Below are 26,461 nucleotides of genomic sequence, written 5' to 3'. Positions count from 1 at the left end.
CTGTGGGCCTCCGCCGCCTCCTCCACCTCCACCAGGCCCTGTGCCGTGCGGGGAGCAGGGGTGCGGGCTGCTCCTCCTGGGCAGCGTGTGGAATGCCATGAAAAAGTCCTCTTCTCTCTCCTGGTCTAGGATCTCAGATTCAGGGGCTGTGTTGCTGCGACCAGAGCCAAAATGAAACCGAAGCCGATGGGCCATGGTGATCCAGGGGGCCGGGACACACGGGGCGAGCAGCAACCAGGAGGCCGGTAGCGCGGCCACAAGTTAGAAACGGGAAGCAGAAACTCCAAGAAAAAGTGTCCCATCTGCCAAACCGTTAGCACTGCGGCACCAGGAGCGACAGATAGCAGAAATAACCCAAGTGGCAAGCAGCATTCCAGGCATGATTGGATAAGAGCAAGGAGCTCTCATCCACACTGGGGCTGAGGGTAGGGTGGCCAGGAACACATGACCACGCACTCCCCCTCCAATGCCAGCTTGTGGACTTAGCGCCGTTTCCCCCCTCTCCTCCTCATTTTTTTTTTTTTTTTTTAAACAGCAAGAGCCTGAAGCAGCACCTTCCCAGCTGCTGCTTTTCCATCAGAAAGGAGTGGCCCAGCAGGGAGTTCTGGCAGCTGACTGGGGCAGCCAGAGCTGGGACCCTGGGCTGTAAATCGAGCCGACTGCACTGGCAGGGCGTTTCTCTCCCAGTTACCCAGCAGCGCTCTGGGATTCTCCAAGGGTGGTGGTGGGGGGGGGGGGGTGTTGCGCAGAGCAGCACTGTTGGCCAGGCACCCGCAGGGGGTTCTCCACCCACCTCCCACTCCAATTCCTGGCTACTGCAGGGGTCTTGGGGGGGGGGGGGGACTCTTTCGTAAGCTGTGCCTATTGTGTTTCTGTTATTTATGATATCACCACACCACCATGCCGGAATGCAAACTAATAAAACGTACTATAAATACGATCACAATCCCCCCCCCCCCGCCCCGCCACCGAATTAGGGTCCCTGTACTGGGAAATAATTAGACCATGATCTCCAAGGAACAAAATAGCCAACTGGAGGGACAGAGGCGTACAACTCACTTCCCCACATGGTTGCACTAGTTTCATTTAAAAGTCTCTGTGTGTGTACATCCCATTTATATTATGATGATCAGACAGGGAAGTACCAGAGGCCAGGAACCCAGCTACTGAAAATATTCCCTTACACATGTCAGGCGGGGTGGGGGGCAAGAAGGGACATTCACCAGAGGGGTGTGCATGCAGTTTCTGCAGTAATTTAAGTACCAGACAGAAGAAATGCTGCCAGGAGCTGTTTGCCAGTAAGCAGTCAGCAACATGGTCACCCTTGGGACAAACATGGAATCCTGCTATATATGCAAAGAGCCACAGGGGGTCTAAGAAATAAAAGCCCCCATGGAAGAAGCTGTCTTCAGATCTGCAGTTAACTCTGAAATACTCAGTGTTGTAAACTTACTGTTTCCTATGACCCAGTAACATCAGTTATTTCACAAACGTTTATTTAGGAGGGTTTGGAAGAAAAAAAATACAGGAGGGGAAAAAAAATACCATGTTGTCAAGAGTGAATTTTAAAACTGCAAAGCGTGACTTTGTCAACAGCTCTGGAGCCTAGTTACCCTTGTGTTTACAAACACCCAAACAGTGTGGTCTTCAATGCGGAAAAACGACTTCCTAGAGGAAAGGAAGCTATTTTATTTAAGGCTAAAATTTCCAAGTATTACTGCAGATGAGGATTATCTTTGCAGCTTTAATAGCCAATGAACAAACAAAACACCAGTAAAAGCAACACTGCAAATGGCCTGGGGGCCGAGCTGTGAATCAATACAACCTGTTGAGCTCAGGTGCATTCTGTGGTCACTCAGGCCAGTGCAAATCTTCACACCCAAAGCCCAGTCTGAGTAGGTTCCCATCCCTGAGAAGATCTTCTCAGCCACACACATTATTACAGTCCACGGAAATGGAAAATGTTGAAAAAAAAATGCCCTAGAACACCCCCAGAGAAGAGGCAATTCTTTCCTCAAATCTGCTCCTTTTGTCAATAAATAGGAATCACCACATTTAATCCAGGGTGAGCCTTCGGTGTAGATCCCCCAGCTAGCTCTGTCTGCTAACAGCGAATCCTAACTTAACCCAGGCCCTCCATGGAACAGGACAAAGAGGTGAGCACCACCGTCCTTGTAGAGCTTATTCCAACTAACAAGATAGCACCCTCACAGCCCCTCCAAAGCGGACTGGTTATTGAGGACTGTTAATTATCACTGACCCTACCCAGGTGTTAAAAATAAAAGCAATAATGCCATGCCAGCATTGTTGTTTTTATTTTTAGAGAACAAGACCAAACACAGGAGAATAAATGTTCTCCCGAATTCTTTAACAAGAATCAATTCCCTTGTTCTTGCTACCACTGGGTTGCGACCCAGGAGACCAGTGTGCAGGACCTGGGCATTTGCCCTAAGGCATTCAGTAATTTAGAGTATATGGTGAATTTTGGAGAAAGGAGGGTTCATAAGGACATTGCTTTTGATCAGTCAACATGTGTGAGTTTCAGGAAAGGTAACAGTACAAGTGCACCAAGTTACAACAGAGTACCTGAAGGACTTAGATAATACCGTTCATTGTCAGAAGAAACACGTGATTCACAGACACAACTTGATGTTAAGAAAGCAAAATACATCTGCCAGACTTTACTTCTCAAAGTAAATCTCACTTCTGCAATGAAATCTTAGATTTCTGACATATGAGCACAATATACACATGCACTATTTATAAAATGTTAATTTATGTATCATTTATACGCCAAAGGCACACACAGCTTAGGTTCTTTAAAAATGCTTTTTAAGATAATCTCTTGGGAAAGTACCACTTTAAAAATACAGCTTTGTTGTACCTGCTAAATATAGGTTTGCATTTCTGTTACAAACTTTTAATTAATTTTTGTTTTCCTAGAATCCCCACAGATTTGCTATTAAATGCAGCACAATGTTATGGTCTGGCTTGTATTTTTAAAATTCCACATGGCTTGTTTACATGCCTGTTGGCCTGTTCACAGATTTGCCTCCAACCTGTACATATGCCCAATGCCAGAGTGTGGCCACAGACTGAGGCCATCACCAGTGAATGCCGTTAGCATCAACTGTGACAAAAATCCACACTTTTAATAAATCGGCTATGCTAGCCACACAAAATCAGAATGTCAACAAGTAGCGAAATGGGAACAGCTTCTCCTTGATTGTGTAGTGTTCTAAGTATGGCACAAGTACAATGTGTTTTAGGTGTTGCTCTAAAAATTCAATTTCCCTAGAAGGGAGCAAAATTAAAAACGCAGACCTCACTTACCAGTCTGTTTTCATCAAAAACTTCAAACAGGAGTCTGTGATTAGATGGGTTTACCTGGAAGGGAAGCACACAGCACTTCAACAAGGAGCAAGAACGGTGTGGAGGAACAAGGCCTTACAACACATCCGACTCGGCTGCACGACAGTAGCCACTAACGTGCTTCCCTGGGAATTCTTTCTTACCATAGGGACATTACTATTATTCTACCCCTGATATTCAGGCATACCAAAAGCACAGAGACTCTTGGCTATTTCTCTGAAATAAGAAAGGCTAATTCTAAACGCCTTTCAAAAGTTCCCAAAGTTCCCAACGTTTACAAAAGGCATCCTCATGCCTTGGACCAAGGTCACATCTTCACAAAAGCCCCTAACCCAAGGAAATTATTCTGGTCTAATAAAACCAACAGTAATGATCAAAGCAATGAAGATGTAGCATCACTGACTCAGAACTGACTTTTTAGGCACTCTGCTATACACCAACAATCTTCAGGGCAACCCCGTGATGCATAGCATCCCCATGGCATAAATGAGGGGCTAAAAACAAGAGGGTCAAACAAGCAGGCTGCCCAAGAGCTCCTGGTCAGTGTGCAACCAGGCCCCCCACCATGTCTGAGCAGCCCCGTGTCTGTCCTCAGCAACATGCGGCCAGCGTCAGTTACTGCACTGTCCATGTCTTTTCACTTCTTCCTTCTTTCCCAGAACCTCACGCACATGGTCTGTGTGCTGCTGCAGAGTGAACACCAATCACCCAAGAGATATGGGCCACATGTTCTGATTTCATCATCACACGTAAAACCAGGAAGTAATCCTCTACTCTGGATCTACTTAGAAATTCTTTGGTGACTTTTGCAACGTCACAGAGGCAATAAATGGTGAAGCTAGAGCTGTAAACCAGGTCTTCTGAAAGAAAATGGAATGGCACCACATCCCACCACACAAGACGTACTGAAGGTGTGGCTTGTGTTTTGGGCCCCATTTCTCTGTGACCTAGTGATCACGGAAGCAAGTGGACAATGGGTTTCCTGTCTGTGGAGGGCTGAGCTGCTGAGCAGTGCACCCATGGGCTGTAGCACAAACTTGCACGTAGCAGGGACTCAACAAAGATTTGTGACATGAATAAAGACATGCAGTTTTAGAAAAAAAAACAAAAACAAAAAAAAGTGTATCTACAGCCAAGTTTGGCTGAAGTCAGTTTTGTATGTATTGCAGTTTCCATAAATGGGGCCAAACTGTTCATCTGAAAAGAATCAAAGTAATACGGAGTTTCACGAGTGAGAACCTGTGTGTGAGAGTTCATGAAGGTCCAGTGTAAGACACCTGTCAGCCCATGGGAGCTTTCCAGTCCCTACAGGAGTAATTTAAAGCACAGCTGGGCAGGGTGTCCATAGGCTCTCTGCAAGCACTGAAATACCAGGGCCACGCTTCAGCTCTGAACGCAGCAGCACACAGACACAGCACATGCTCACTCAAGTATGCAGCATGATATTACAGCAACTGAGGGCGGATGCGGATCCATCAGAAGGGGCTGCCAGCAATGCCTCCTCCGGAATGAAACTGCTCAAGGACCTCGTAAGGAGCACTTACAGGGCTCTGAACAGCACGGCCTCCCGGGCAAAACTTTCAGTTAAATAACCCAGGAGCTTATTATTTCCAGAATTTTGGCAACAACCAAAACCACCCCTCTGAAAGTTCCCTAAGTACAAATTCCAGGTAATTCACAGAAGTCGCTGACTTCTGAATACAGCTCTAGATATTAACTATGAAAAGTAAATGAAAAATTTACCTAATTCAGCAGCATTATGTTCTAGAATTAATGTTATACTAAGTTTCTACCTGTATATTAAGTATTTGAATTATAAAAATTGCCCTAAGTAAAAACAAGGTTGGTTCCAATGTTGTTGCTATTATTGTCTACCCTATTTCTAAAATAATTTCTAACTTATGCCTCATGGAAATAAACATGTGCATATTTTACATTATATATTTTTCACAGAAAAGTCGTGTTTGAAAAGAGTAAACATGTTATTTGCATAGCTTTTTCCTGGCTCCACATATCCCCAAAATTGACCCTCAAGTCCAGTATTGCCCCTCAATGTCACTCAGATTCCAGAGCCATTAGGAACTTATTTACCTTCTCATCTTAAAAGTAATTTCTTATAAAAAAAGATCTAGAAGTTTTCCCTCAATATAAATTCACCATGGTAACATATCAACCCAGATATCAACTTCTTTTTTTGTTCCCTAAAAGCTGAAGATGCAGATTTTTTTTAAACAATCTGTACATGGCTAATTAGGGCACAAAAGTTCAACAGCTACAGGAAACTGGGTAAGATTATTATTTCCACATTCTCTTTTTTTTTCTGTATCTGGAGTAAATGGGGAGATACAGGGAGAAGCCCCACCCAGATACCAACTTCCAACCAAAAAGAAAAAGAAAAAGAAAAAGGAAAACTTACTCTAAAATAAAATTCTTCATTCCACTTTGGGTTCAGCGTCTGGAAAAGAAATTATCTTGTAATATCTTTAACAGTCTCAGAAACATTAACAGTTACTAGTACAGTGCAAAGCTACATATTTGATTAAACTTTCTTCTTGATCAATAACAGCTGAGATTGCTAAAATGCCAATCAGAGCAGCAACCATTAACAGCTTGGGAATATTTTGCAAAGCAAAGGAGAGGAGGAAGAAATATATTGATTAAACAGAGGATTCAGAGACAGGTAGCCGTCAATCTCCTGTTGTCACCACAGCAGTCAGACCACAGGCCAACAAAGAGCCACCCTTATAACAATAGGAAAACTCCTTCCTTCCTCTAGGGAGCCAGCATGGTGGCACAGCGAGTTAAGAGGCCACCCACAGCACCGGCATACCCTATGGAGGCTAGACATGTCCAGGCTGCTCCACTCCAATCCAGATGCCTGCTAAGGGGCCTGCGCAAACAGCAGAGGAACACCCAAATGCTTGAACCCCCTCTATCCAGATGGGAGACTCAAAAGAAGCACCCAGCTTTGGCCTGGCCCAGCCCTGGGTGTTGTAGCCATTTGGGGAGAGAACCAGCAGATGGAAGATCTGTCTCTCTTCTCCTCTCTCTAACTCTTTCAAATCAATAACACAACTTCTTAAAACAAAAAAAGAAATGACCACTTCCTTCAAGACTTTATCACTGGTGTCATTATTCCAACAAGAAGAAAATAAACTTGACTTCCCTTTTGCTACAAACATTCAGGAACGAAGTGAAACAGGAAGGAGAAGGCTGAAAGTGTTTATTATTGATAAGGTCTTCATTCAAAAATTCATATAAAGACAGTATTGATGATCAGAATTTCCAACCAGGAAAAAATAAGCTGGCTATAGTCAAAAAGTTTCTTCTAAAATATGCTTTTCTAAAATAACCAGGTTAAAAAAGTTACCTATCAACTTGCTGTTCAATTTTCCTCTCCATTTACTCAGCTACTCATTTTTCTACTAATCTAAGAGAGGCACTTGTTTAGAATATGGCAAGGATCCTTTTGTCCTCATCATGGACAAAAGAGGGACTGTCTGACCGCTTCAAAACCAAGAGCATGCAGATTCGAAACCGGAACATTCACGCCTGTGTGTGTGCGCAGAGTGCTCTCCAGAAACCTGCCTATATAACACAGGTGTAAAAATCTGACACTGAGGAATCCGCACCCCGCCAACGTTTTCTTTAAAGCCAAAATCTTACTTGCTTTTATCCATGTATTTCTAACATATATGAGCAGGCAGAGGTGAGAAGAGGGAAAAAATTAGCACCATGCATCATGTGAACAGAACACAGAACTCAGGCTTATGTTTTAAAAAATCAGCACTTTTCTCCACCCACACCTTCCCAGTGAATCCAATCCTTAAAAAGGGGGAGGGGGCTGCCACACTCTGAGATATGAATGGAGTCGGGATGGTGATGACAGGCAGGGAGGGTGGGAGAGAGGAGCCAGGTCAGAATGGGGCAGCCGTCAAGCCTGCAGGGCCAGCAGAGGAGTGGGGGTGGGGTGCTGCTTCCTGGAAATCCTTGGTGGGGGTGGGGTTCTGGGATCCTAGATAAATGATCCGCAGGGGAAGCAAACAACGCAGGACAGCACAGTCACAGGGAGTGGGGTGATGGGAGCAGCATGGGCATACTAACCGGAGGCTGGCTGCTGAGAGAAGACAGCAACCCTCTCTGCCAAGGACAGTGCGGGAGGCAGAAGAGCTGCCCTCAGAAGGAACCACCACACTGTAACATCCCTGACCGGCTGCTGCCTTTAGCGACCCACTTTGGTCCTTGGCTCCACATGCAGCAGGCACCCAGGACTCCAGCTGCCTTCCCTTAAGGTGCCCTCCCACTTCCTCGGAACGAGCGCCCGGAACAATGGCCTCCGTCCTCCACAGGCATGCCTTGTGAATCGAAACAGTGGCTCCTGTTTGCAAACCAGATTTTTAATGCCAGCAACGAAGCTGAGCGAAGGACCCATGGCCATGGCTTCTCTTCACACAAATAAACTGGCTGCAGCCCTGCTTGTCTGCCAGGCAGTGGCACAAAGTCCCTGTTCTCAAAGCCACCAGGCTGCCAGGGGATACCTTCATCACAGCCTCACACCATCTGACCCCTCCTGCAGGAAGGGGTGAGGCAAAACCCCCCAAATGCTCAGCAAAACACAGAGGAGACAGAACACATGTATCTTCAATAAAGTCCCCAAAAGGCAAGGCGGTATTTTCATGCATTTCTCAGATACAAACATGGACCTGGGTGAAATTAACATGTTATTTTCAACTATAGAAACAAATCTTTAATGAAATCATGTACATCACACTTTTGAAACTAAATATATATATATATATATATGTTGCTTTATTCACAAAGCTAGGAAATACTGTGCTGTTTGCTGAGAGCTAAACCATTTCTTTTATGCCTAAAACAACTCCATAGACCATTCCATTTCATGCAGTGCGTTCTAAACTGTTTTAAGTGAAAAACAGCTAACACGAACAAGTGCTAGTTTGCTGCATGTTTTGTGAGAATAAAAAAATTATCACTTGTATGAGGAATTATCTTGAGTATACCATTCTTTATAATCACGTAAGCAAAAAGCAAAATCTTGGATTAACAGGAAAAAACTTCAATCTATAAAGAATTTAAAGACTGAGTACTGGAAGAATACATCATGACTTAAATGAAGTCTAGTTAAGGATGGCCACTTACCTTTTTAATTGTTTTTGTCTGTACCAAAGCGAGTTCTCTATTCTCATCTGCTACGTACAATGAAAGTTTCACATATGGATCACTGTAAGGAAATATTTCAGATTTAGCAGGATGATACTTCTCATTTCAAAAATATTACAAAAAGAAAATAGCCAAGCTAAAGTGGAAATATAAGGATCAGCTAACATTTCAGCTCATTTTAATCCCACAAACCAGAACAGTAGCATTTTATCATGCAGACTAAATCCATATTTATATTCACATTTATATTCATAGTCCCATTTTTAGGTAAAGATTATTTTACTTTCAGTGGAGATAAAACAGCCATGTTTCAACTAAACCAACATTCATCCACTAACAACATTAAAAGAAAAAAAATAGCAAAAACCCTAAAACTAAAAACTAGAGCCCAGAAAGACGAGAGAGACAATTTAAAATTAGACTTGAGAAGTCTAGATCAAAATCCAGCTCTCCAGACTACAAGTCCCAGAATCCTATGCACACACACAATATCTTCCATCTTTAATCCTTCTAGGAAACCGAAACCTTTCAGTAAGACATGGACTGGAAGGATTCCTGCTGTGGGCTGTCCACTCATCCAGAGACACTCATCCAGGAGACAGTCAAACAGGGTCAAGTTCACTTTATTAAGAGCTTGGAAGAATTTCTTCAAGAAAAGTAAAATTATAAAGAGATTCTTCATGCCTTCAATTCCCCAATTTTTACTCATCTGATTATCATGATTTACTGCTACCAAGCCGCTGTGTGCAATTCATGTCAACTTGAAAATTATCCATTTAACGGCCATACCATGGCCACTAACCCTTATTTTGCAACTTCCAAACTGTTTCCATAGATAAAATACTAAGACTGTATGATCTGATCTCAGGATAAGTATGCCCCAAAACCCTTTATAAAGACTGGTAGTAACAGGGATATAGTCACCATCCAAGAAGCAAAGAGCAGAGAGCAGTGGAAGTATTTTTAGTAGTAGAGAGGTCACCTTGCAGAGAGTAAGCAAGGGCCCAGGAGCTGGGCCTGAGGCTGGGGTGCAGGCTCAAAGGGAGAAGAAAAGTTTCATCTGGATGCTTCCAGCTTCCTCACTTCTTTGTTCTGGGACTTGCCCACCCTTAACGTTAACACTGATTCTGAATGAAGTGACAAGTGACTGTTCTGCACTTGGCTTATTGCAAGGTACAGAGTAGTCAGCACTGAGGCAAACACACAGTACAGCTGCCCACGGTGATAATTCCTGTAATTGTCATTCTCTTCCTGCCTCCCCCTTACTAGGCTATGCATGGATGCCCTCTCTTGATCCTTTTAGCTCTCTGCTGTTGCTCCAGGTACCTGGTTTGACTCAAGCACAAACTGGGTGCTGGCAGGCCAAGGATTTCATGGTTCCACCTTATTCCTGCCATGTAGGAGCCCCTGGGGTCTGATGTGGGTGCTCTACCTGGGTTGCTCTGTTCACCCCAAAGGGAGCCAGGACTCACTTCTGGCCCTGTGCTCAGGGAAGCTGTGACAGCACCTTTCCAAGGAGAGTGCAAACTAGTCCTAAGATTCTATTCTCTGATTACCCTGACTGCTGTTAGGCCAGCAAGGAGACAAGCCCCTGGTCACAATGACATGGACCGCACCCCACCAGAAGCAGAGAGATGCCAAATGATGATGATGACAGGGGGTGCCCAGCACTCAGAAACACGACAGCAGCAGCAGCCCCCGACCTACTAAGGCAGATCTCCAAGGCAGAGATCTGGCCCCCTGCACTAACCCAGCGTCAGGGGGTTTCCATTCACAGATCCAGCTTGGTGGTACTGCCAAAGAGGGGCCCGGGGCCAGGAGCAGGGTGAAGGCTTTTCAAGCAGAAAGATGATGGATAGAGGTCTAGTGATGGGCAGAACCCTGGGTCCTGAGCACAGAAAAGTTGACAGGGTAGCAGTCTAGAGGACTCAAGGGGGATAATGCAGCCTGGCCAATCAATCCTGCCAGGGCTCAAATCCTGGCTTCGTCTACCCACATACCCTCTTCTTTACCATCTATGTCGGAGGATAACAGCAGGGCTTCCTTCATTTAAGGAGGCTCTACTGGTTTGATTGAAATTACAATGGTGCTTGACATACAGTAAGTGCTCAGTAACTGCTAGCAAGGTTGATGAAACACAGAAGGCTAGAGCTCAGACTCAACACAAGAAGATGACTGCAGGCAGTGAAACCCCATGGGGAGGCTTCCGCACCAAAGAATGAGAACAACCTCAACAGAAGCGGGAGGATCACAAAGCAGGAATCGCAAAGCAATCAATGGGGGAGGCAGGCAGAGTGGACAAAGGAGGCCATGCCAACCTCGGGGCCATAGGCATCTTGACAAGTGGCATCATGACCCAAGAGGCCCTCATGACTCCAAATCTACATGCTCTGCTTGGGCAGACCATCAGATGCACCGGGAAGGATCTCACATCCTTGGAGTTTGTCACTGACCATACAACATCCTGAGGTAAAACTACTTGAGAGATTCTACCCATTCACTGACAAACCAGTCCGACACTTATCCATACTCAGAAGAGCACACTAGAGGGAAACAAACAAACAAACAAAGCTAGAAGGGTGACTGTAGAACTGAAAACAAAATGGAGTAAACGTGGCTCACTGCTACTGACAGTGTGAGTTTGCAAGCCAAACAGCCTATAGTGAGTGACCTTTAGCACAATGGGCCCCCATTTTCAAGAGTCAAGGCCCAAGTCTGATTATCTCACAGGTGGCTTGAGGTAATTAGGAGACTGCTTACCTTAACTGCTGGACCAGAGAAGAGCCAGGTATGTGCTGTCCAGCCCAAATAGGGAGGGAATGTGTGGTATTTCCCCCCTCACCTTGCAGGCTATTGTGGATTGCCCCTTTTCAAGCTGATGTGGACTGCCCCTCTAAAAACCCTGTGAATGTGTTGTTCAGGATACGGAGTGTTGGTCCTGGCTGGCCAGCCGGTTGGTCGGTCAGTTGTCTTGCCTCTCACTCATAATAAAACTTTGTTGTGACTGTCACTAGCAAATGTATCATTCTGTTCTAGTGGTCCAGTGGATGCAACAGTGATATCATCTGATCTCAGAGATAAGAGATACACTGAATGAGGGTGAAATCACTGGCTAGAAGGCATCATATCTTATCTGGAGCAGAATCACAAAGAGGCCAACAAATGTCAAGATACTCAGCAGGAAATGCCTAGGAACCTGCACTCTCATGGGAAGTCACCAAGAATTTATGGTCAAGTCTAGATTTTGCAAAATTTACAAGGGAAGAGCTTTTGGACTGTTATCTCCTTAATGCTCAATTGAAAATTGCTCTCTGAGGGCCTCTGCTCTGACCATCCCCAATGCAGGGACTGTTCAGGTTTACAGGTCCTTCTACCAGGTTAGAGGAGTTGGAGACAGAACTCTGACTCAGGCGTCTCATTCCACCTCATTGTTAAGCACAAGACATGAGGCTGAGGTCATTTCCCAGGAAAACTGAAAAGTAGACTTCCTGGGTTTGCCCCATTGCTCAACCTCCCAAGACACTGCCAAGGGGAGTTAGTCCTTACACGTCATCCTTGGTCATCTCCATTGGGCACCTTGGAATGTTCTTTGTTCTTTCACACCGAATATTTACCTTTTTCTTTTTTTTTTTTCCAGGATAAAGGGCTTGCTAAGGGCCACATATTTTAAGTCAGGGTAGGGCAGTGAGGGCTGGAGGGGAAAGGAGAACAGAAACTGACTCCAGTGGCAAAGCTGATGGCATTCTGAGTATGGCTGCCTCAGTGAGCTATGGATAGTACAATTCAAGGGAACAATAAAGTAAATAAGGGCTGCTTCCTAGGTAAGGGTAAGCATCACAACTGCAACCCAACAGAATGTACCTGTGTTCCTGGAAGAGGACGGTGCTGGAGCTGGTCCTTGTGTGCTGTGGCTGGAGGGATTCTGTGCTCCCCGAGAGCCAAGTGCACTGGACGTTACATTTACTCTGATGACTCACCTACTAAGACCCAGCTGACCCAGAGAAAGCTTTGTGGCAGAACCTGCCTAGCAAATGACAACCTGTTTCAAGTCAGAGTTTTCCTCATTCTCTTCCACTTTTCCCAGTATCATCAGTGTTACAAAACCACTTGTACTCTCAGAGGAGAAATGACACAAAAGATTTCCACACACCAAGAAAAGCAGCCAGGAATTGTAAGCAAAGGGAAACACAACACATGTAATACTACAGAAGCTCAAGTTTTTCTTTAACAAATTGTCAAAGCCTGAAAAACATTAACACTTTCTAAAGAAAGGCAGACGTTCTAATACTCCAGTACTGGAAACACAAATTACTTCAAGTTTTCTGGAAAGCTGTTCGGTTTAAGTGTCAAGAATATTCAAGGAGTTGATGCCATTTTACCTAGCAAATGCATTTCTAGAGACTAATTTCCTGAAATAATCAGAGATGGAGGTAAGTGTTTATCTACAAAAGATAACATCACAGCAACATACGAGGTAAAAAAATATTATATAGAACCTTCCAGTTCAATAAGGAAGTGATTAAATACATTATGGGGCAATCATGTACTAAAACATTGCTAATCATTAAAATCATGTTTCCAAGAAATATTTTCAAATGAGAGAAAATAATCATAGCATAACAGTAAGGAACAAGCAACATTTTTTTTCTAATATATTTTTCAAAATACTCATATATGCGTGTATGGAAATGACTGAGATACAATTTAAAAGGTAATATTTGGGTGAGCATCCTGGCATAGCATCCCATTTTGTCTTGGGTTTGTGCCCTGGCTATTCCAGCTCCTTGTTAATGGTTTGGAAAAAGCAATGGAAGATGGTCCAAGTATCTGGGCCTCTGCCACCCATGCAGGGGACTCAGACTTTGGCTTAGCCCAGTGCTGGCTGCTGAGGCCATCTGGGTAGTGAATCAGTGAATAGGTTTCTTTTTCTTGCTCTAACTTTAACTTACATATCATTTTTAAAAATCACATCTCAAGATGATAAGGCTGTGAATTAAGTTTATGTTCTTTCTAGATTATTTCTAAAATTTATACTGCATGTAGTACTTTCATGAGTAAAACATTTATGAAAATAGCACTAATACTTACACATACACATACTACACAATTCACTGCACCTTTAATGAGGCGCTGGAGCCTATAACTTCATGGCCAGCTTACACGTCAATAGCAAACCCATTAGGATTTTAGATATTTTTTCTGCTCAGAAAATTATCTCAAAGAGACGATAACTGAAGATTTTTCTAAAAGGACACATATATTATAGCCTTTAAGATTTACTAAAGGCATGAAGTAGGCTTTGAACATATCATGTTACCAATAATGGCAAGAAGCCACTTATGCTTAAATATGTCAGATTTTACAAGAAATACAAGAGTGCAACAGGTCAGATTGTTCTCATTCTTATGTTATCAGAAGCATCCTCATGTTGGTCTTGAACAAGTTGCAAAAAAAGCATTAAGACTTTACGGCTTAGGCATATTTTGAGAAATGATGGAAAAACTGTATTTTTAGCTACTGCAGGTATGATGGTTTTGGATCAACTAGTGATTTACCTGTAGCCCAAAACTTTCCAGTCACTAAGCCCTCCCTCCCTGGATCTTCTTGCCCCAATCTGAGGTCACAGAGCCTCCTGGTAGCAGGGGTCCACTACATGTGCATCTTTTACTGCTCTGCCCCACCACCCATCAGTAGGAATACAGCTCTGATGACAACCATTTGAATACGAAGGGGCCCATAAAGGTTTTTCAGTTGAGGAGCTGTCTTCCAAACAAAATCTGCTCAATTGAGACCACTGTTCTCTTATCTTCGGGTAGTACAAATACGGTCCAGCAGAAGCCATTAAAGCAGAAAGTTTCCCAAATGAATTACTGAGCTACCCACACAACTGCCAAAGAAAATGATGGTATGTGACTTGCTCAATCCCCGGTGTGTTCAATTACATATTTCCCCATATATTAGTGAGTGCAACAGCTAGAGGTTAAGAAAACAGCTGCTTCTTTCACACTCTTCATACTTTAACAAAGAGAGAATGCAACTCAAAGGTTAGAAAAAAAGTGGGACAGAAAACTTCTGGAAAATCTTTTCACAAGTGATTTAATTCCTGAGTCACTGGGTGTCCACTGACTGAGCACCAAAGGCTATGACAGGGTGGGGGGGTTTACCAAGTACAATGTGAAGGCACCAGCGTAGGGGAAGAGAGGACCACACACACACACACACACACACACACACACACACGTTCTCTAGCTCTCCTCCAGAGAAACCTGAGTCAGAGAGGACAGTAAGATTACTGGAGATGCCTGGCCTTTATGAAGTCGGCTGAAACAGAGGAATCACTTTATGAACAGTGGTGGTAACTTCAAAATCATCGTTGGAGCACTTCCAGTATTAGGTGTGGAACTATACAGGAAGATACTTCAAAAGGTGTGCAGAAAAATCCCAAGCTTGTTCTGTGAGAAAATTTGGGAGAAATACATATACATCGTAGGAGTTTTCAAAAAGATCACGGGAATGCATACCATGATTATGAATGGATTTCAACTCCATTTTCTACAGGTTTTCTGAGGTGCCCTCATACATCCACCATTTCAAATCCCTACAGCAACCAAAACAAGCAGGATTTTAGTCCCCTGCATTGCCTCTCTTGGTGGGCTAACCCTGGCACTTAACACATATTTCCTAGGGTCACAGGAAGGGCAACATACAAAGCTACCTGTAATTACAATTTCCCAGTCAACACCATTCTGTTTACTTCAGTGGGGGAGGAGATGGTAGGAGAGAGCAGAGTAAAGGCAGGTCAAGTCTTGCTTAGTTAAAAAAAAAAACAACTACATATTATTTGTCTAATATGCAAGCATGGTTATAAGCACCCTGTAGCAATAAGAACCTGGCAGGAATTCAGTTCTAAAGGAAATAGGTAAAGAGAAAAATTCCAAGATAGGATCACATCAGTCAGTCTGTTTACTCTTGCATGAGTCTGGTGGGAGACAGAGCTACCAGACCTGCTGATCCACTTCCCTCCTGGTTAGAAAACGAAAAGTCAGTCCAATGAGAATATCATGAAATGCCAATGCAAAGACAGAGTCCTAACTGCTTTATTATATTTTTGTGAGTTGGTTCACTTTCTTCCTCTATTTACAGCCCATAAAAAACTGTACGTAGACACTGAATTACACTGGAATAAAGAACAGAAGCAGATTTCCAACTAAGTTATTCTCCTGTAGCCCAGAAAGCCTACTGGTTGGCCAATCTCACCCATGCTTCTTAAGAACAAAGGAAAATCATGTTGTGCAGAACCGAACTTTGAACTTGGAGCCAGGGCAGTGCTAAACCTGAGCTAACTGGAAAAGAGGGCAACTCTAAAGTAAAGTGCTATCTGGGGAATTCAGCCTTGGTTAACTAAGCTGGGAAAAAGGGATACTTATAATTACTTCTGGAAGAGTCACCAGTCCCCAGAGCACGGTGTGCACTGGATTTCCATGATCATGCTGTGCTGTGGGCGTTTGAGGTCCAAAGCTGGGCACACAGACACAAAGCACTCTTCAGTGTCATCATGATGGGCTCTGCTAAGCAGCCACCGGTGCCAAGTGTTCAGGAACAAGGGCTGAGCAGAGGCAGACACCCCTTTAAGATAAAAGAACAACAAAAACAAAACCCCCCGGGGGGGGGGCACTGCACAGTAATAAACAACCCTATGCATGTACCGAGCAATTGCTCCTTGCCTCACAACTTCTACAAAGCCAAGCACTGCTCTGAGTACCTTGTATAATCCTTCAGCTTGCCTAGGAACAATTCTAGAGCTTACCGGGACTGCAGCAACCACAGAGCCACAGGCACTGGAGCGGCTTACCCCAAAGCACGGCTGAGTTCTCACTGCAAGACCAGACCTTTCTTCTCACAGGCAAGATCTCTGAGGCAAGGGAGGCCGGCCTCCCAGGGAGCTAACAGGAGGCGTGGCAGCTTCTGACATCTGGAGTGACACCCAGGCAGTAAACACAAATTCCAAGGGGCTCCACCAAAGCCAAGGGACAAAGGTCTTGCACTGGGCACTGATCCGACAAAAAAATGAAAGGAATAGCCAGTGTCTTCAATCCCCCCTGTGTTAGGGGCTGAGCTCAAGCTTATATGGTGAAGTCCTAACTATAGGATTTTAGAATGTGGCTTATTTGGAACTAGAGTGATGCATCCATGACCTGGGTGCAAAGAGATGTGAAATTCATGCAGGATTTTTCATAATGCACATTTCCCATATACTCCAGGAGAATTCCATATGCCAGCCAGGGAACAGGATTAGCTGGAAGATCAGGGAAGAACTGTCCTCCCTAGAGGTCTGGGGTGAGCATGGCCTTGCTGACACTGAGGTCAGGCTTCTGGGCCCCTAGCCTGCCAGACAATTGACTTCTGTCTGGAGCCACCTGTCTGTGCTCTGGAAAACTAACACCCCCCTATAATCAGCCTTTATCAGATACCCGCAGGGCCAAAGGTGTCACGTTTTTCTTCCTCATTGTAGAAACATGACTCAGTCACTGTTCCAATTATTACATAACACCCCTTACATCCACAGTCCTCCAATGCTAGTCATGTCGTGATGCCCAGGAAGGAGCAAACCAGGTGCTGCACACAGGGCCAGGAATACCCAGCAGTCCCTTCATGGCAGGTTGGGCCACAAACCCACGCTGATGATTTCAGCTTCCAGGGCCTTCTGCACTTTGGAACTGCAGATGAAGGATTACAGACCTGCCCTGAGTTGCAAAAGAACATTAAAACAGTATGTTTAGCTCTCATGCCAGGCAGCCTACCATGGCCATTCAGCCTGTCCCCAAACCACAGGTAGGCCTGGGCTCACCTAGCACTAACATAGTCCCTCAATTCTCCAAAAACAAACAAACAAACAAACAAACAAACAAACACAACTTGCACAGTAATTTCTACAAGTGTCGTCTTTGACGTCTTTGAGTCCATTAAACTTGCAAACAAGCCCCCAGACACCTGACCACTCCCTAACACTGAGTGCAGCACAGGGCATCCCCCAAATGTCTTTCCTTGGGCTACAAGGGCAGGGGAGGACAATGAGACTTCTTAGCAGCAGGGTCTGCAGAAAGACCACAGAACATGCAAGCAATGAACAGACAAACAGCTCCCAATCTTCATTTTGTTTTTCTTTGAAAAAAACCTTTATTTTTATTTGAAAGACAGAGAAAGTGACTGATAGAGCAATCTCCTATTGCTGGCTCATCCTCCAAATGTCTGCAGTAACTGGGACTGGGGCCAGGCCAGAGCCAGGATCCCAGAACTCCAGAGGGTCTGTCATATGGGTGGCAGTGACCCAAGTACATGAGTGCTCACCACTGCCTCCCAGGGTGCACAACGGCAGGAAGTGGAAACGCAAAAGTGCAGACGTGACTCAAAACCACTGCGTACTGATGTGGGATACGGCATCCTAAGCCCCAAGCAGCCTCTGGTGGTCTCTGCAACAAATGCCTGACCCTTGATTCTACTTTTCCACGATTTTCAAAAAATATATTTATTGATTTTAATTTGACCTGCAGAGCTAGAGAGAGAGAGAGAGAGAGAGAGAGAGAGAGAGAGAGAGAGATAATTCTATTGGCTCATTTCCCAAATGACTGGTAAGGCTAACATTAAGCCTAGCCAAAGCCAGAAGCTTTATCCAAGTCTCCTACATGGCTGCTGGCGCACAGGCACTTGGACCACCTTCTGTTACTTTTCCCCAGGCCATGAGCAGACAGCTGGATCAGAAGAGGAATAGCCAGGATTTAAATCAGCATCACATGAGACACTGGCAATCCAGGTAGCAGCTCACCCACTGTGCCACAGAGTAGGCCTCTGCATGAACACTTGGAAGTGTCCTTGTATTATCACAGGAAGAGAAAGCCATCAACAGAACAGGGGCTGTTCGGTGAGAACATCTCCCACTCCGAAGCTGGAGAGAAGAGTGCCACAGGCTGCATACACTTCCAGTTGTACATAAATACATAGTAGGGATTCACAATCAGAAATCTGGGTTCACATATTCCCAAGAAGAAACGACATTTATTGAGGGAGGGGGAGAGGAAGTTCTCATAAGATTCAAGGGCCAACAAACAATGGTGTAGCTCATTAAGCAGCCACCTGCAATACCAGCATCCCATAGCACAGTGCTACTCTGCTTCCAATCCAGCTCCTCACCAATGCACCAGGAAAGGCAGGGGAAGATGGCCGGAATGCCAGAGTTTCTGAGCCCCAAAGCCTGAGGCAGTTCCTGGCTACTGGCTTCAGCCTGACCCAGTCCCAGTTGCTGCAGCCATTTGAGGGACAAATCTTCCTGTCTCTTTCTGTAGGTCACTCTTCCTCTCAAATAAATCAATCTTTAAAAACAAATCTTGGCCGACTTGCCCACCTCCATGAGCTATACAGTCCCTGAGCTGTATCTCTAGGACTTGCTATGCACAGTGAAACTTCTTCCCCTGTCTGACTCATCCAAACTGGATTTCCATTTTGATAGCAGTGGTTTTAGCCTGGTTAAAGCTGGTATAAATCTAAGGCACTCAGAGTTTTAAAAATGCTCCCTTAAATTCCTGTGTCAGGTGTGACTCAGTAGTGAAGGGCCAGCTAAAGAGTACCTGGACGGGCTCCAGGATCACTAAGAGGCTGCAGGTCTGACACAGGCCACCCCTATCTCGTCAGGGTGCTAAGTTGAGTATGAAAACTTTATGCCACTAGACTTACTAGATAGAATATTATGCTTACTAGAGTAGGTTCTATGGATATCTGATGAGGTTTCAAGAAACAGTTCATAGAAATGGAATTAAAAGACAGGTTTCTATTTGGTAGAATTTTTTGGTGTTTTAATATTACATTTTATTTAACCCAACTGTCCAAATTATTTTCATCCACCATTAAGATTAAACTTAACAATGAATGTTTTCCATTTGTTGCTTTCATACAAGGTATCTGAAATCAATGTGTGCATTAACACAAATAATTTTTAAAATCTATGCATTGGAAGGGGATCTTCAAAAAGTTAATGAAAAATGTATGTTCCTTAAAAATTGTGCAAGGCCGCAAGTGTTGTGGTGCAGCGAATAAGGCAACCACCTACAACTCCAGCATCCCATTTGAACACCAGTTTGTTTTCCACATTTAATTCAGCTGTTCTACTTCCAATCTAGCTCCCTGCTAATGAACTGGAAAAGCAGCAGAAGATGGTCCAAGTATCTGTGCCCCTGTACTCAATTGGGAGACCAATGGAAGCTCCTGGCTTCAACCTGGCCCAGTACTGGCTGTTGTGGCCATCTGAGTAGATGGAACATTTGTCTCTGGCTTTCTGTCTCTTCCCCACTCTTTAATGCTAGCTTGCAAAATAAATCTTTTTTAAAAAATTACGCATAGATTTCAAAAAGTCTTTGCACCAAAAGAAACTTATTTTTTTATTCCATTTTCCAAAATTCTAGAGGTCCTTTCTCTCTTGCATTTCTCCCTTTCCCTGCAATCTGAGGAAACATGTTACAGTATCACAACATTGAGGTGCCCAGGTCAGACTGACAGCCTCATCCACATACACCAAAGCGCACCTCTCCTGGGCCAGTGTGGAGGTCAGACCTCCGTGACATTGCATAAGCAGAATACAAGATCCTACTGCTACTTCTGCCCCAGCTACGGGATTCCCAGTGGGCGGTAAGTGGAGCACTTGTCAACCAGCCATGATTGGCCAGAAGCACAACAGCCTCCTTCGCCATTTGGGGGTGGTTTTTCTGATGTCACTGTTGAAACAAAGAAACCCCAGAGCAGTGAAGCTGAAGCTGAAGGCAGAGGCTAAGCCACTCTTAGGGAGTTTGAACAAGAGGCAATTAATCAAGGATTAAGGCTAAGGAAAACCACAGCGGAGCTCGGCAAGGCAACATGCAGGATACTGAACACCAGCACAGCAATTAGGCAGGAGAAACCCCCGTGAGTGAGACACTCCCTGCACAGGTGAACAGCTGCAGGGAGTGCCACAGGACTACTTCCTTGTGGCCAGCTCTCTTTTCTCCAAAAGAAGCCAGCAGGCCAAGATGCAACCCTCAGCAAAAGCAAATAATACAAAGTCTGGTGATTAGACTCTGACCCCAAAGCCGCTTGTCATACCAGTGTGTGCAGGCTGGCAAACTTGTGTACAGACAACTGGTCTCCTAGCACCAGCACTAAGGAGCAGCAGCAACCAAGGCAATCCATGGCCAGAGTCAGGACCTACATGAGCCCTGAGAAGGAGCCCTCCCTTCCCTTCAGTTCATGTACACTGCCAGTGGCAGGCACTGATCTAAGCACCTGTGACATACAAGGGAAGCCTAGAGACAAAATGCCCTGCCTTTCAGGAGTTTCCATTCCAGGGAGGGCACTCAACAGCACAGAACATGTCAGGTCAGTGCCCAGGAGGCCCAAGGAGACTGTGCTAAGCAGAGGAGCAAGTGATCAAGGAGGATGGACATTGGCGTTTGAAGGAAGATAGTAGCTGTTCTGGGACACCTGTGATTCTGAGCAGTGACTATGGGGATAAGGCATCATTACTTGAGTGGAAGGACAGCCAGCCAGCCATGTGTCACCAGAATTTTCTAGTGCCTTTGCAGGTCCCTGAACAGAGGGCATCGTGACAACCTAACTGGGTGCATGAACTCTGAAGCAAGACATTCCCAAGTTTGTCTTCTAACTTTGCCATGCACAAAAGAAATCAGAGGACTCTATCAGCTATCCTCAGCAAGCAGTGCTGAGGTATTCACGAGGTGCGTGGCAGGTGCACCCCTTGCCCTTCCGTTCAGCACAGTGGCCAGTACCAAGCACTGGCTGCCACAGTCAGGCCTGCTTCGTCCAAGCAAGGCTATGTCCTCAGAGCTTCCCCTGTGCCCGGGCAGAGCATAGGAACTCGCCCTAGGTCACAGGATAGACAGAGATGATGACTTTATTTTTCGGGGTGCTGGAGGAGAGGCTCAGCAAGTCACAGAGTGCCATCCTAGCAGGGCCGCTCTCCACAGGAAGCCCCACCTACCATGTTCCCCTCTCCCTTGGCTGTCAAGTCACCTGTGTCCTGGGTTTGGTCCCAGAGAGCACCACGACCAACCTAGAGTAGGGAGGCTGAGCACTCTGAGACTGGAGGTCACCCCCACAAACACAATTCCATTTTGCAAATGACAGAACTGGGGAACAAGGGTCCTTGGGCTGTCAGTGGGAAGGATGCAAGGCCAGTGCTAGACTTCTCCCTGTGAAGTGTCCAGCTTCTCAGCATGGCATGCTCTGTCTCAGACTGTCCCACTGATGGGGACGACCCCAGTTTGCAACCCAGAAGCAAGGAGATGGTACCCAAGCATCTAGGAAGGGCGGGCCTGTCTTTTCCTTTTGCTCTACTTCATGATCTACCTTGTGGGAACTTGCAAGATGCTTTTTGCTTTGTTCTCTGCCCACGCTTTGCTCCTCCTCGGAAAAGGAAACCAAGCCAAATATAGATACGTGCATAAGCACAGCAAAATGGTGACTTCACAGTGACGTGAGAAAGACCCAAGATTAGGCAACCGCAGGCGGTGAGGGCGAGCAGCCTCCTGCTGCACAGCTCAGGGATCCACGGCTGCTCCCTTGAGAGCTGCACGGCCTACCCTGCTCTGGGCAGCTCCCGGAGCATTCCCCTCTGCCAGTTCCTGCTACAGGAGGCCGGCTTTGCCCTTGGAGCCTTCTGTTCTCTGTCATGCTCACCTCCCAGGACTGGCCGCTCCCCACAGTGACAGTGCCCTGATGTGTGTCTTCTCACCCCTTGCCCATTCCCACCCTCCCTCTCTCTCACTCTCAGACCCTTTCAGCTCTTGTCCTCTTTTCTGGCTGCTGCAAGTACTTCGCTTTCTCCAAAAGCAGAGAATTTCCCTTAGCAGTGCCATAGGGAAAACCACTCCACCCAGAGTGCAGAGGTTGCTACCACAGAATTAGGGAAAGGTTTTTATGGACAGTGGGCATGTAGCCCCAGGCTTAAAACAGCAGTGTTCCACCTTGCAGCGCCTGGGTTTGAGTACCAGCTCCTCGTTCCAGCTTCCTGTCAGCACAAACTCCAGCAGGCAGGGGTGAAGGCTCAAGTAACTGGATTCAGTCTACCCTTGTGGAAAGCTTGGTCTCAGCTAACGAGTAAAAGGAAAGTTGCTTTAATCAGGCTAACAAAGTGAGAGGAGTTATGTTCCCAATCTTAATCTCACAAACAAGAAAGCTTTGTCTTGGATCAGGCTCCAGTGCTTCACCACTGTTAACATATTTTTAGACAAGTAACCCAAATGAAAATAAGAATGAGAAGGGGAAAAAAATCAAACTTAAAAATATTTTTAAGGCCCGGCATGATGGCTCAAACTGGTTACTCCTCTGCCTGCAAACATTTATATCCTATATTGGTGCTGGTTCATGTCTTAGCTGCTCCACTTTCCCATCCAACTCATTGCTTGTAACATTTAGCAAAGCAACAGCAGATTGCCCAAAATCTTGGGACCCTGAACCCACATGGGAGATGTGGAAGATGCTCCTGGCTTCAGATTAGAGTAAGAGAATAAGCTGTTGAGGCCTTTTAGGCAATGAACCAGCGGATGGAAGATCTTTCTCTATATAAGCCTGCTTTTCCAATTAAAAGAAATAAATCTTAAAAAACAAAAATTTAAGGCTGGTACTGCGGCATACTGAAACTGCCACCTACAATGCTGTCATCCCATACAAGCCCCTGCTCAAGTCCTGGCTGCTCCCCACTAACATGCCGGGGAAAGAAGATGACCCAAGCACTTGGGTCCCCGCATTCACACAGGAGACCAAGAGGAAGCACCTGGCTTCAGCCTGTCCCTAAACCTATCTCCTCCATCACTCTGCCCTTCAAGTAAATAAATAAGTCTTTTAAAAAGCCAAAAATCACACACTTTAACTCAACTTAAAGAGAAGTACTCTTCAGCATCCAGCATAGGACACACTCACCAAATATTTACTGTCAATCAAAGAACAGTGAGAACACAAACCATTTTCCAGTGGTGAACAAGGCAGGTGAGTTACACAATCTTTTCAATGAGCGACCACAGTTGCACACATACAACAGCAGCATGGCAGAGAAAACACTCACAGATCAACCTCAGACCCAGTTATGCCCCTGACAACCTCAACAGATGGGCAAAACAAAAAAGCAGACCACGCTAAAATGCAGCCCAAACCATTCCCTTGAATTAAATGAGGGTTGCCTCCCTCGGGTTTCAAGTTTTGTTAACCAAGCCTGACACATCCTGGCCCACAGAAACACTGCTGTGCTGTTAAGGAACCTGAAAAGTCCACATCCCTGTGCCGTGGGGTGTCCCCAGGCCACACCCCCGGGCCCATGACCCTCTGCTGGAGAATCCCTGACCTCACGCCCTGCCCTGCGGGACAGGCATGGCGTCACCATCATCACCATCACCCATCACAGACCTGAGTCAGTCCAGGCTGTTGCTGACAGCATGTGACCCTTCTGCCTGCAACTGGCCAAGTGAGTAATGGTGCAGTGAGCAAGGCGCTGACATCACTTGGAGCAGGGCCTTCTGATGTGCTTCCTCAGTGTTCCTCTGAGGGCACCTGAACCTGTCCTATCTGTGTGTCTTCTGGGTCTGAAGGCCCCTGGCTAACTGCCTCTGGGAGGGGCAGGGGATCATCTATCCAGAAACGTCCACAGATTCCTTCACTCCCTAGCAGACCTTGTCAATCAAGGTCTTGACCTCCAACCTTTCTCCCAGGAACTCCTTCAGGATGAATCAACAAATGGCTTATGCCTCAGTGGAAAGCACAGCTCATGGGTGCCTGACGAGATGCCCTGACTGTTCTGGCTGACTCGCCCATGGGGACAAGAACAGGGCAGGGAGTACCATCTGTGAGATCTAAAACCTTGGCCTCTAAGAAAGGGGAGAAAAGTAGTCCATTAGTCCAGTGTCGTCCCTGGTTGGGATCCACACGCCCTGCCTGCCTGGTGGTGGAATGCCACCTGGAGCCACCTCCACACCCCACTGCCCACCTGTGTGCTCTCCAGAAAGGTGAAGAGGAAGCACAAATGTTTACTGTTGGCAAGGGAGTGCCAAGTGCCCTGTGGAATGCCAAACCACTGGGGACACTGTCCACAAGGTTGAAAACCATCAAGAGGCCTGCTTCTGCCAATACCCTAAAGGGGAATGACCCGAGAACCCAGGGATCGCGGGCCCGCTCCAAGCCCACCTGCACAAGACGAAGATTTCCTGTGCTAGCCAGCCCAGGTGTTGCCATTAAGGCACCTTCAAAAGCAACAGACTGCTACAGTACCGCATCCCACAAGACAGCAATATTGCTTATGGTACCCATCCTTTCCATCAGTACACACATTCAGGGCTCCCCGCCATCCAGCCATTTTCTTTCTTTTTTTAAAGATTTATTTATTTATTGGAAAGTCAGATATACAGAGAGGAGGAGAGACAGAGAGGAAGATCTTCCGTCCGATGATTCACTCCCCAAGTGAGCACAACGGCCGGTACTGTTCTGATCCAGAAGCCAGGAGCCAGGAACTCTTCCAGATCTCCCACGTGGGTGCAGGGTCCCAAAGACCTGAGCCGTCCTCCACTGCTTTCCCAGGCCACAAGCAGGGAGCTGGATGGGAAGTGGAGCTGCCAGGATTAGAACCAGCGCCCATATGGGATCCTGGCACGTTCAAGGCGAGGACTTTAGCCGCTAGGCCATGGTGCCGGGCCCCAGGATCCATTCTCACTGTATCCATAATTAGAAATACAATTTTCTTACCCAAGCAGAGAAACCCATATAATACCACTCCTGACTTTATGCTTTGCCTTTATGTCATGTTCTGAAATATGAACAGACTGCCCTGAATCTGTTGCTTGGAAAAAAAAAATCAACATTTTGGGGCTGGTATTGTGGCATAGCAAGTTAAGCTGATGCCTAGGACGCAGCAGCCCATATGGGCACTAGCACTGGAGTCCTGGCTGCTCCACTTCTAATCCAGTTCCCTACTGAGGCACCTGGGAAAAACAGCCAAAGATGGCCCAAGTACCTGGGCCCCCGCACCTATGTGGAGACCTGAATGGAGATCCTGCCTCCTGATTTTGACTTGGCTCAGCCTCAGGCTAAGGCTGTTGCTGGCATCAGTGCATGGAGATCTCTCTGTCTCTCCTGCTGGCCTCTCTGATTCTACCTTTCAAATAAATAAAATATATCTTCCAAAATATAAAATAAAATTTAGATGCACTACACAGCCCTCAAACTGTTTAAAATCAAAACCAAAAACAGCAATGAAACTTTTGAGAACTTGACATCTACCACTGGTAAGCCCTCCTGTTCCTCTCCCATTTAATTACGTAAGAAGGATTTCTTTGTCCTTGCTTCCTAATTTTACCATCATCCTATTCAGATTTCTGTGGAATTTAAGTTCACCTTGTCCTCCTCACAGAGTTTCTTAAAAATATCTGAAACTCCCTCTTAATACCATGGAGTGGTTTGAATAGCAGACTCTAACTAAGACAATACATTTCTCCATGCAAAATAAGCATTTTATTACAGAATAATCTAGACTTGACTGCAGGCTTGGCTGTTTCACACTGTTGACACACTTTTTTTTTTAAAATCCAGCCACTTTCATTAATATTTAATAATAATCAGAAATTCTCTGTGGAAAGTAACCTGGCTGATTAGTACAAAGCTGTGGCTCTCAGTCAAATTTTTTCCAGACTTAGGCAACATATAGGTACACACTAACAAGTCCACAAGCAGTTCGTGACATCATCAAATGAGATGGCAAAGAAACAGAAATCACGTGCTGATCAAGAGAATCTGCACGAGCGGTAAGGGCTGGAAAAAAAGGACAGTGAAGCTTAAAGGAAAAATCCAGAACACACTCTGGGTTCTTTGTTGGCTCTCATCAAAC

At 45.6% G+C, this 26,461-nt stretch overlaps 1 protein-coding gene across 1 annotated transcript in view; it reads right to left on the bottom strand.

Moving 5' to 3' along the window:
• Window positions 1–26,461, bottom strand: part of NEDD4L (NEDD4 like E3 ubiquitin protein ligase) — a 271,487-nt gene that overhangs the window by 114,413 nt on the left and 130,613 nt on the right. The window contains exons 3-5 of the mRNA XM_040985047.1: window positions 8,533–8,614; window positions 5,789–5,827; window positions 3,334–3,387 (exon numbers count right to left, since the gene is read on the bottom strand). Of these exons, the coding sequence (XP_040840981.1) occupies window positions 3,334–3,387; window positions 5,789–5,827; window positions 8,533–8,614 (175 nt within the window). The remainder of the gene's footprint in view (window positions 1–3,333; window positions 3,388–5,788; window positions 5,828–8,532; window positions 8,615–26,461) is intronic.

This window comes from Ochotona curzoniae, unplaced genomic scaffold (genome assembly GCF_017591425.1).
Source record: "Ochotona curzoniae isolate NIBS_2020 unplaced genomic scaffold, NIBS_Ocur_1.0 contig_43, whole genome shotgun sequence".
Classification (NCBI taxonomy): Eukaryota; Metazoa; Chordata; class Mammalia; order Lagomorpha; family Ochotonidae; genus Ochotona; species Ochotona curzoniae.
This window is presented reverse-complemented; position numbering and strand designations above follow the sequence as displayed.